At 42.0% G+C, this 12096-nt stretch overlaps 1 protein-coding gene across 1 annotated transcript in view; it reads left to right on the top strand.

The window, feature by feature from the left end:
• The window catches only part of LOC119174274 (UFM1 specific ligase 1), a 36030-nt gene that overhangs the window by 19979 nt on the left and 3955 nt on the right, over positions 1-12096 (top strand). The window contains exons 10-14 of the mRNA XM_075883138.1: positions 2729-2870; positions 4126-4393; positions 7088-7254; positions 10417-10550; positions 11866-11946. Of these exons, the coding sequence (XP_075739253.1) occupies positions 2729-2870; positions 4126-4393; positions 7088-7254; positions 10417-10550; positions 11866-11946 (792 nt within the window). The remainder of the gene's footprint in view (positions 1-2728; positions 2871-4125; positions 4394-7087; positions 7255-10416; positions 10551-11865; positions 11947-12096) is intronic.

Below are 12096 nucleotides of genomic sequence, written 5' to 3'. Positions count from 1 at the left end.
TCAATATATATCAGGGATCAACTTTATCATGTGAAAGGAGGATTAAAAACACTATATATGTGAAAATAAATGCATAAATTGAGTGCTGATGCTTATGCTCCCACTAGTGTCTTGTTTTTTGCATGTAATGTCCTGGAAGCGTACAAGTCGCAGGACTTTTTTAGTAGAGCTGTGCAAATCGCAAAATGTTGGGTGCGAAATGATTTCTAATGCTGAAGTGCGAGTGGGAATTGAATCGAATATTTTTCGAATATTATTTCTAGAATATTCTTTGAATACTTTGAACGGAAATTCTAAGAAAAAGTTGGAGACGATTTTTAAACATATTCTTGTGAAATAACAATGTAAAAGTGATTCTTTTTGCTAGATTGATCAAGCACTGGCAGGGTGGTGTTTTATTGTTGTGTTATCAAGAGTGAGGCAATGCAGGGGACAAATTGTTTATATGTTCGTGATTTTGTGCAGCTAAAGTGTTACTGGCAACGCTTTACACGTGAAAGGCAAAGATGCCATTTCTTCAGCTTCTCGTCCTCTGTGGAAGTTCAATCAATGTGGCAGACAAGGGTGTTCTCTCTTCAAGTCCGTCGTTCCAAATCTGCCTCTTAGGCATCAATATATCAGAACATATGAAATTCTTGATGCTAAACATCTTTGGCATCCTATTTTTCTGACTTTCTGCCCCAATCAGGTCCAAAACAGCATTGATTGGGCTCCCATCTCGGCTGCATCTGTTATGTACATGTTGGAATGAGCTTTTTCTCAAGTCATTACATTCATTTGAGACTAGCAGAGCCTGAAAGGCAGCTCTGATGCAATACAAGAAAGTGACGGGCTGAAGCATAATGAAATACTCGAAGAAGCCATTGTCAATTGGATGGTGACTGTGTTTGTCTTTGGGAAGTTCTCAAAGCTAAATTCTGAAGCAAATCAAATAAAATAGCAGATAATATCTGAAAAATGTTCGAAATTTTGAATATTCACACAACCCAAGTTTTTAGTGAACTTTTTTGCCAAGTGTATATTTTGTGCACTTTCAGGGCGAGTACTTTAGAAGAAGAAAGCGTTGTGCAAGTATTTGGCTTCATGTACTATTGCCCTCTTCACTTTTATTAATTGCTTATTGTTTATTTTATAATTCCTACATGGATACGCAAGCATTTATGGTGTCAACTTCACTGCAAAATATTAAAACGTGAAGTCCAAAAGAATGTTTTAAAAGTAGCAGAAAATGGAAGCGAGTCATCTTATGCTGCTCCAATCCATTTTTTAATTTGCCCGTCATGCAGATTTCACTTAATTTGTTTGTTATAAGCCAGCTATGGATTACCGATGAAGTCTTTATAGCTGCCCAGAAGTTTGATGAATTCTAGCTTCACCCTTATGCATTGCAATCATAAGCCATGACCTTCAAAAAAACTGACACATTTTATGCTTTAAGCTTAGAGCATAAAAGATTTTTGACACCATGGTGCTTTTCTAGTGTAAAATGACACTACAACAAAGAAGCCAGGACAAGGAAGAAGACAAGTGTCCTTTATTCCTTTGTGTTCAATCCTGCTACACAGCTTTTTCAAAAGATGTTTCCATACCAACTTGCTCAACTTTCAACGCTGGCTGCACACTGCATGTTTGATTAGGCGTCAACTAAAGCTTGCCGCACCTCATCATGCGGGAAAACTAGAGGTTTGCAGTGACATTAAGTCTTGCAGAATGCTTGTTTCACTGCGTAGACTGCAAAGGCTACTCATCGCGCCCACGCATGGGCCCAGGTGAAACAGGCACAATTATTGTGCCGACGTGTACATACCGTACCTAGCAAATGGCCTGAATGCGCCCGATAGACAGTGCACTGCACGTACTAAGCCATGGGTGATTGGCTCCACGTGGCAGTAGCAGGCTGCAGCATAGGTCAGCAAAAAATGTGTATCTCTCAGACATGCTCAAGAAATATCTTTTGGGCTTGGTGCACACTCGAATTCGCTAAGGCTTCGACTCACGACTCGATCTAAGCCTGAGCGAGTTGACTCGTGAGTCAGTTTGCAGACCTATGGGCTGCAGCGGTACGGTGTCAGTTAATGCCAAATGCAGAGTAATTTAGTCGTGAGCATGCAGCAGGCGTTACTTCACAATGCAAAGGGGTTGAACTTCTACAAGGAAGGTTTGCTTGCATTTTTAAAATAAAAATGCTAGCGGAAAAGAAAAATGGCTTGGTCACCAAGTGCAGGTTTTTTAGGGTGAGCCCACATACAAGTACTGATATAACGACCACCTTTTACGGCGCTTCCGAGTTCATTAAAAATGGATTCGTCTGTATCTCCCTACAAGAAGAAAGTAAGATGTTGAAATTTCGCAGTTTGTTGTGGCACCACTGGGGCTAGTGGCATTGCCTGCGCTGGCAGCCAGGAATACAACTTGTGCAGAGACGCTGCTAAGGCATTTCAACACTGCGCAAAAGGCGTGCGGCAGATGATGAACCACCTTGTATTGTTGGATTATTGATAGTGGTAGCAGAAAACTCGTTAAATCTACAGCTGAATTAACCGAACCATTTGTCAGGGTTTCACGGCCTCGTTATTCTGTGCACCTTTGTGTCCAATAGTAGTCTCATCAGAAGACATTCCTAAGAAGGTCGTGTTGCATGGAACTCGAATGCAGCCCCATGTATACTTGGAATAGGCCACGCAGATATTAAATTTTCTTCCACTGTCTTGCCGTGGCTCCATGACAGGACTCTCAGAAGGGTGTGATCTTCCTCGAAGCTGCACCAGCGCCACAGTCGCACCATCGCCAGGCAGCCCCCGCTGCTCCCACGCCAACCCCAGCTGAGGACAGGCAGGATAAGAAGGATGAACGCCGCAAGAAGGCAACAGGTACTGATCTCGCGCTAGTTGATTAGTGCTGAACTTTGTGTTAGCTTTATCTGTGAAATCAAAGGGCCTAGGCATGACAGTATATGCTAATACACTTAGGCTTCAATATAATGAACAAGGATATAAGGAAATATTGGTTATGATTAAGTAAAGGAAAATTGTCTTGCAATAGATGTATTGTTAGGGATAATCATTATAACAAACGTTTGGATATAACAAACATATTTTTTTGTAAGATGCAACTTTGATATAATGAGGTTAGAGTGTGTGTCCAGTATGGGGAAGTCGCTTACTATTGTGCAGCTACATTTCAGAAGCCATGCAGATTTTACTGCATTGAAAATGTAGTCTGCCTGGTATAATTGCCGAAAATTCATTTAATTTTTTATTAGTAGAGGTCAGAGGTGAGAACTCAATAGCTGAGAGTCAGGAGAGAATGCATGTGGTAGCAAGAGAGAGAGGAAAGTGAGCATTCATATTTGAAGAAAGCGCAAAAAAATGGACGCAGAAAAACGGAGAGGAGAGGCTCTTCGTGTCCATGTGTTTTTGTGTTTTTGTAGTTCTTTTAAATATGAACTTGCACCGACTTGCCCAGCTTGCCATGCGAGGAGAGTATGCATTTGCTATTCTCATCAGCCCAGCCATTCTTAGCCAAGCTCACACTTCACACTTAGAATTGGTGGTTGCGTTATATTGAGGTATTGGGGACACATAGAAGTGGGAGGCAAAATGGTGCGACTTTTGCCTGTCATGGTTTGTAGGAGTGGATAATTTCCTTAGAAGCAATTTTCAGGTGGCTCTTAGGGCTTCAGTTTGTGTGATTGCTTTTCGTATGCATTGAACCTTAGTAGGACCAGCCAGAAATTTAAAATCATCAGTCAGTTTGACTGAAATGGTTTCAATTTGTGAGGATCCTACTGTACAGTGCTCATGAAATGTAAGGCCAAAAGTTTCAGTGTAACACTTTTTATGTGCAATTTCTTTAGATAACTGCATCATGTAGCAACAAACCTGGCCATTAATACTAATATTGACTCTGTTGTAAGTGTTTGAGTATAAGTTACGGTAATAGGACACAAACTGAAGATGGTGGAAATGAAAGCATTTGCGTTACCTATCATTAAGTGGTCACGTTTCAGTTGGCGAGTTCTGTACATGTTTACTGTATTCCTATTCCCTTAAACATAAGTTCAAGCACACTGCATGCTTTTTGTTTGGTTCTTTCCAATAAAATCACTCACCCATAAATGTCCAGGTGGCAAGTCAGGTGGTGGAACTCAAGGACGAGAGACCAAGACCAAGGCGGTGAAACCCAAAAAGCAGCAGCGACGCGGCCGTGGTGGAGGCGACTCGGACTCAGAAGACGATGCCGGAGACGGATCGAGCCATTCCCACCGCTCCAAACAGCAGCAGGAACTGGAGTTCATGACAGTGGACGAGATGCGGGTGCAGCTGGAACAGCTTCCACTGCTCCGCGATTGCCCGCCGGAGCTGAGTCAAAGCATTGCCGAGAAGATCCACAGGTGCGGCAGTCTGTCATTCTCTCAAAGTAATTCAGGTATAACCAGCTGAAGTTGTTGCCCATACATTAATAATTTGTAGGCTAGTGCGAACATTTGAATGTTTTGAGAATACGAATTACCATTAGTACTGTATTATAATTCGCTTTGTTTCGAATTTAGTGTGTCGAAAGTTTCGAAGTATTGGAAAAGAATGAATAGATGTTTATTCATCCGCATGCAACTTTTTGTAAAGGCGGTTTCGCCGCAGTGAAGGGATGTTAAGCTGTGAGAGCACTTATTTGAATGTATGCTACAGTAAAATTTTGGTAGAATGAACACCACTATAGTGAACTTTTCAGATTAGCGTACGTCTAAAAATCCCACATCGTCTGCTAATAGTTTCAATGTAAAATTGTTTCACTATCAGGTACTTCAGAATACTGAACTTTTCAGAATAACGAGTGCTAATTTAGTTCCGCGTTCTATTAACAGCGCTTTAGTACTACGAACTCTAAATCCGTCGTGACCACCGGAGCGGTACCCAAGCAGTTGACTCAGCAAACGAACGCCTTGCTTCTCAGAAAACACACAACGGTGTGGAGGGAAAAAAATAACAACGAAAGGACGATTTTCTTTTTTCTTTTTTATTGAAACGCCGACGCTGCAGGTTTACAAGCAGAGGAGCGAGGATAACACGGGAGGGCAAGGTCAGTGAGGCAGAGGGCACAGTGGGAGTTTCAGAGCAGGAAGCATGGGAGTGGAAAACCTGAGAAAGCGAGGGAGCAGAAAACGAAACGCGAGGACTTTGCTTTTATAGCTCTTTTCTTCAAAAAAGATGATGACAGCCGCGACGCTTCGAGTTTTTCTTATCTTTGTCACTTCATGTAATCTAGGAGTCCAAAAAGGTATAGACAGGTATAGGTGTTCTCTGAGGAGGCCTTGTCATCTTTTCGGTGATTAGTTATGGCATTCGCAAAGCAAGTCGGCATTGGCGCTGCGGTACTACTACAATGAGTTCATTTCTGCTTGCGACGAAGAAGCGGAAGCAGTTTTCGCTTCTTATAACCCTCCTATAACGGCTTATATGCCCAAATGCCCAAAGTATAATCAGTTTTAAAATGTAACATATTTTACTGGTTATCACTTGCATTCTATTGAAAAGTCGAATCCTGTTACAATTCAAAGCTGCTTCCACTTTTTTTGGACCAGAAAAAATGGCATTTCCACCAACCTTGTAAATGCCATTCCAGGTTTTTTTCTTTTCTTTTCAATTTTTCAAAAATTTTGAGTGGGGTAGTTCGGTCATGACTATGCCCATTTTTTTTATAAGATGCGATATAAACAATTAAAATTGGATTCAAAACTATTCTACCAAAATCGCTAATCATTTCAAGTTTGCCAAGACCGTAAAATTCACTTTTCACACAGACCTAATTATGTGTGATGTCGGGCTAGTTGGAGCACAGCTAGAAGAAATTCATAGGTGCAAACAAAAAACATGGGCAATAGAAAAAACATGGAGAATCCGTGCACTTGTTTCTGTCCAGTCCAGTTTCTATGTTTTAGGTTTGCACCTGTGCATTCCTTTATTGTCTATTAATATATGTGACTGCATATAGACTCTGAAACACATAAGGCCCAGACAGTTTTTGCTATTGGTATCCTCAATCGTCCAGCACCACATTTTCCGCTCACAATTGCAAAAGTAGAGTGATGAATGCTAAAGTATGGCACGTGTAACATTGCAACTGCTTATAGTATTGGCGAACATCTCAATCATTCGATGACATACATATATACATCAATATTACTAACTTACAACAGGGTTCTGCATTGCTGGTACTGAAATTTCCTTTATTGTGTTTTGTGGTGGGTTCAAATTTATTTTGTGAATATTTTGCATTACCTTACGCTTAAGAATGAAAGCTAGTCAACAACAAGCGGGCCCATGTCTCGCAGTTGTGGCTGATTCTGTAAGCCATGATGAACATGCCTCAACTGTTCTCCAAGTAACAAATGCTCTTCGCCTTTCTACCATAAAGACTGATCTTTTGGTCTAGAGCCTATGTATTTTGTCTACAATATGGATACTGCCTGCAACAGTACCTCTACAACCAAAGGAATCCGCATTTTGTGCCAACAGAATGGTAGCACCAACTAATGTGAAAGGCCGCTGTCTTCGCACTAGTACAAATAACAGCGTTGCACAAGGGCAGAATAGAAGCCCCACGTTGACATTAGGACAGCTGTTTTAAAGGGGCCCTGAAACACCCTTTCAAGTAACCACGAAATGAATTCACTGGAAAAGCTTATTGCCTCACGAATTCAACGCAGCAAAATTTTTAAGAATCCGTCCAGTGCGATTGGAGTTACAAAGGTTTGTCGCAAGCTGCAATTGCATTTTCTCTTTTCTCGTCCCAACGGAAGCGCTGGAAGCAAAGCAGAGAGGGGTGGCAGGGCCACGCAGTAAAACATCTCATGCGCCTCGTGACCTTGAGCACTTTTTTTTTTCTTCGAATGCGCTGTTTTTTAAGTGTGATTGCGCGTGCACGCGTGGACAAGTGGAGGCCTCTCACGGCGATCTCTGTAACGAGCGAGTGCGCCATGCTCAAATCAGCCAATGGCTGATAGAAAATGATAGAAATGCTAGAAAATTTCCAGAGATCTATCCAAACATGCAAGTTGTTGCCCACTCTTTCAATGATTCACGTTCAGGCCACTGACGCGCAAGTACCAGGAGGTGGCTAGGTCGATTTTCCTGGCGACATCGAGTGCGTCCGGCGCTGCGCGGCGCAAGACATTTGCCGAGCTGCAGGAGAAGGTCTCCTCCCTGCTGCTCAGCATCCAGCAGTTTGACCGGGGCCTCAAGGCTCTGCCCGCAGGTTGGTGTTCACATCTTCTCCTCACGTGAAATCACGGAGTTACATGCAGTTGTTATCTGAAAAGGAGTAAGGAAATGTGCATCAAATTTTAGTAAGAATGATGTGTGTTGTTCTCTGTAGAATATGAACGATAATAATGTCAGAATATTCAATATCAGCTTTTCAGATCTGCAAGAAGTGCTGTGTTGTTTTCCACAGGGTCATATGAAGCTGTAATTTTTGCTATACCGTGCGAATGTGTCTACGATTAGTCTATCTGAAGTAAGTTCACACTCATTATTCTTAATTTCAAATCAACGTCCTTCAGATTGTAGAGTGCAGTGTCGACAGAAGGATGGATCCTAACAAGAAAATGTAACTGTTTATTCAATCTATAGGAAAAGCATCATATCGAGCATAGTGACACTACGCTCATCAGAAATAACGGAGCAATGATGAAACTGAGCTTGGCGGCTTGGGTTTCATAGCCACCAGTGGTGGTGTAAGCCTCCGGTGATGTTGCGGTGACGCAGTTCGTTATCGGAAGCGTGTTGCAGCAAGTGGACTTGTGAGACCGGGCTAACCAGGGGCGAGACAGAGGCTGCGCAGGTTTGTGTGCAGTGGTCTCCACAAAATCGTATCTCTCTCACTCTGCCACCAATGCATGGATTTGCATCAAGTAAGGCAAAAAGCAGATATAACTTAATGACAATGTAGTATCACTAGGCCCACTATGGTTTAGCAACTTTGGTTGCCATCAATATACCGTATTTACTCGCATAATCGGTGCACTCGCATGATAGGCGTACCCCTAGTTTGATCGCTGAAAATTTGATTTTTTGAATTCCGTGCATAATAGGCGCACCCCGAACTTGGTTGCGATCAGAAACGATTGTACCCTTCAGCGGTACAGTCGGAACGCGGTCCCCATACCCTGAAGAAAAAAACAAGGCAAATCGACAAGCAAATAAAAAAAGTTCGAAGTGCAACGACCTGACCAACGTGTTTGTCAAAATAAAACATGAAGGAAAAAAAAGCGTCCATGACCAACAACAAAAACAAACCTGTTCTATCAATTACTGATACCCCCAAATTGCCGTACTCCTTGGAGGTCACGTGTACAACGCCGGGGGCTCGATCGCCATCACCACCATCAAAGAAAAAGAAATAAACTCCATTTTGCAAGCGGTGTGCATACATTGTGGTCGTGTATTGAGCTTTGGTTCCACCATGGGGAAGTACTCAAGCTACACGGCTGGATTTAAACTGAAGGCAGTGCAGTACACGCCGGAGCACGGTAACTGGGCTGCAAGCAGGCATATCGGTGTTTGTCACGTAAAGGTATTTCATTTCTCACATAAAAGTCGCTTTTTATGGGACAAATCTGAAGATTTAAAGCGCAAGAACAGAGTCGAAAAAATTTTTGAAAATTTTACCCCGCGTAATCGGCGCACCCCTAACTTCGAGCCGGATTTCCTGAAAAAAAAAAAAAGTGCGCCTATTATGCGAGTAAATACAGTATACCATGCACATGTTGGGAGCTATTTTCAAAACCACTCTTATCATTCACCATGAAGAATTTTCACCTTACACTACTTGGACATTCAGATTCATGGAATCTAGGTGTTTGCGAACTTCTTGATTTCAGCTGCCACTTTAGAAAGACTTGTGGAGAATTTTTTTTGCCAACTGCAACTCGTAGCAGCATGGTGCCTGATTTCTTTCAGCCTTGCATCCATGATGCCTTATTTGTACTCCTAATTTATAGATACAATACTGAAATGTTAGCTCAGGCAACAAAGTGTAGCATAAACTGAATTCCTGCTGATGGGGTTTGTTCATACTGCAGCTATCTATGTTGATCATGTTGCAACATGATTCACATCAGTTGCACCGGTAGTTAACACTTTGTATGCATATTAACAGGTTAAGCCTTGCCATTTGGATGAGAAAAAAGAGCATTTGCAAGTGTTTTTTTCCGTAGAGGCATATTCATAAAGCTGGCAGACAGTAGCCAGTGAATACATGAGAGAAATCGTCTGTAGTTAGACATGATATGCAGAAATAATAAGCCGAATAAATAAAAGCTCACTCGAAATAAGTTATCGTCAAATCTTATTTTGTAAGATTAGCAGTTTCAAGGCCAGATAACATAGATGTGTAAAAGATGCTTCAGAAGGAAGGACAGTGGGATGTGTTGGTGCCCTAGCACACTAAATGAACGCGCAAGATGAAGTCGGGGCAAGCCCTTGACCTGTGTTCATCTTGTTTGGTCTTCGTTTAGCGAGCTATGTTCTCGGAACTCCACGAAAGTAGAATGACAACACTCAACATTGTATGTGTTACGTAGAATATACCGTATAGGTTTCGTTTCCACTCGCATTGTATTCTCTTTCGATCTACTTTGCTTTTTTTTTCACATCCGCACTTCTATTGACAGATCAAGTAATAATAGCCATGTCTTCATTGCCTTCCAGCTTCGCATAGTGGCCCTTTTATTACATATGGCTCACATTAGCACTAATGCTTCTGCAACTAGAGGAACGGGAAAGAGATTAAACCTCCTTATTTTGTGTGGATAATTGAGAGACACGAAGCCAGGATTCGGGCCTCTGCTTTCAAAATGGGACGTGGCTGATTTGGTACCCGTTTTTGAGTAATCATCCTACGTGTAGCGCAAGAGAAAGACACTCACACAAGAGAAAGACACTCAAGGGACAAGTGGTACTTACAATGGTTATATCATATAAAGAGTTCTAAGTACTGGTCCCTTGTGTGTCTTTTGCATGTGCTGTTTTTTTGCACTAATTTATTCTTGTTAATATGCACCAACTACACCCTGCAAAATCCTTTTAAATACTACATGTGTTGAAGCATGGTCAGCCGCCCGTCAGCGGCTTAATCATCAGGTTACTTCACATATGCTATGCTATAGGACATCGAAGGCCTTACTTCTGCTTGCCACAGTCTTTCATAAACTGTTGTCTCACTTCAAATGTAGTTCGTATTGTTCCGTATTTTTCCCAATGCAACCCCGCTTTCTCTTTCTTTCATGAACCTTCCTCCAGTTTGGGCATTTCTGCAAAACTGACTGGCCGTGTATCCGAGTTGGGCCTATCTAGCTCTCTTTCTCTTGCTTGACCACAATTGTTAATGTGGATGCTCTGCCTGTGTGGCTTACAGGGGAGGAGCTTCAGTCCCAGCTGGCCAAGCATCTCCTAAAGACGCTGTGCTCGGACCTGACCAACCTGGTTGTAGGATACTTGGCGGCAGAGCATGCCAAGGAAGCGGAAACACCGGCTAGCATGGCTCCTGAGGTATGAATCAATTACGATGACCGTTGTCCATCCTGGGGACATGGCAATGAAGCGCTTTAGTTGGCTACCAAGTTGGTGTTCGCCGAATGCTGGCGTGCTGGAGGCGTAGGTATGAGTGGCCAGATCGGTGGTGTCACTAAGTGGTGTAAAAATCTGCCAAACATTATGAGGACTCTTACTGCAGTAACTGAGTGCATTGCACTTGACTTATGCTGTGATTGATTGGCAGTGCCTTATTTGCTAATCTGTTTATTTTTCAAATGTTTGATCAATAGAAGCACTAAATGCCAAAGGCATTGCAGTTAGGCAAAATATTTCACTGTGATTGTCCTGAAAATCTTCAACACTTTTTATGAAATGAAAGTCCTTGCATATGCAGGAAAACTGGGCGTACTGATGCTCTCCGGTGTTTCTAATGTTGATCTCATGCAAGGCTAGCAGAAGGGCCCGTTGTATCTTATTGGTGTAGGAGGGAAGCAATGCTTCGATGTAATTGCATACACAACTAGTTACTGGATATGAAATAAACAAATTTATTGGGCAGTGCTCTTCTTCAGTGAGCACTCATGCACTAATAATGAACTTGTATATGCAGCATTAGTCGCAGAAATATGAATATTTGCTGGCTTGCAGCTCAAGACATTCATGCATTCGTTGTGAAGAGAACTATGAAATGCTCATCAGGAGCAATTTGATATGACCTATTCTATAAGCATGTGCAGGAGTTTTGTTCAACGGCTCGATTTCGCTGATGGGACTTTCTGACGCAAATGTCAGAAAGTGATAACGGGCTGATCTTTTTGTGATATTGCACGAATTGCATGGGAAAGATCACGGTGACCACCTAAGTTGTGAAGGTTGCAAGCTAGTGTTGTCCGAGATAACCAAGCAAATATATGCACTGGAGCTAATTGACGAATTAGCATATTTTGATTGAAGATCGCTTGAAGGAAACATTTTGATGCAACCTGTCTGTAATGGCTCAATGAGAGTTTCATCCAACAAATGTCTTAGGTGAGCTTGAGTACAGCTTGTATTTGAAACTGTGTCATTACGAGTCTTTCGTGTTTTCAAGCAAAGGTTGCACAAGTTCTCATGGATTCGTGCTAGAAGATGAAAACTAAGTTGCGCATATATATGTAGAGTAAAAGAATGCACATACCTATTTTTATTTTGTGTTTTTTTTTCTTCTTGTTCGTGCAAAGTTTATGCTTTTCAACTGTCATATGTCATATGATGCCACGCTGCTGTCTGAGCAAAAGTGCCACAATGCACATCACATTCAATCTCTAATCAATTACTCTTGTGCATACAGGTGCGGCAAAAGCTGATTCAGAAGCTTCAATCCGACGTCAGAGGTCCAGTGCTCAAGCTTCATCAATCGCTATCAGCAAAGGTAGGCAACACTGAATCTTTTGCTAATTAACTTAGTCTGGTAGACTAGCGATATTGCCTCTGTATGACTGAGCTCAAGGTTTGGGTTTTAGATTTTGCTGCAGCTTCGTATTGAGGAGCACAAATTAACAAAGAAGCTTGTGTACCTGGT

Source organism: Rhipicephalus microplus, unplaced genomic scaffold, assembly GCF_043290135.1.
Source record: "Rhipicephalus microplus isolate Deutch F79 unplaced genomic scaffold, USDA_Rmic scaffold_15, whole genome shotgun sequence".
In the NCBI taxonomy this organism is placed as follows: domain Eukaryota; kingdom Metazoa; phylum Arthropoda; class Arachnida; order Ixodida; family Ixodidae; genus Rhipicephalus; species Rhipicephalus microplus.
The sequence above is the reverse complement of the archived record's forward strand: the minus strand, read 5'-3'. Positions and strand labels throughout refer to the sequence as shown.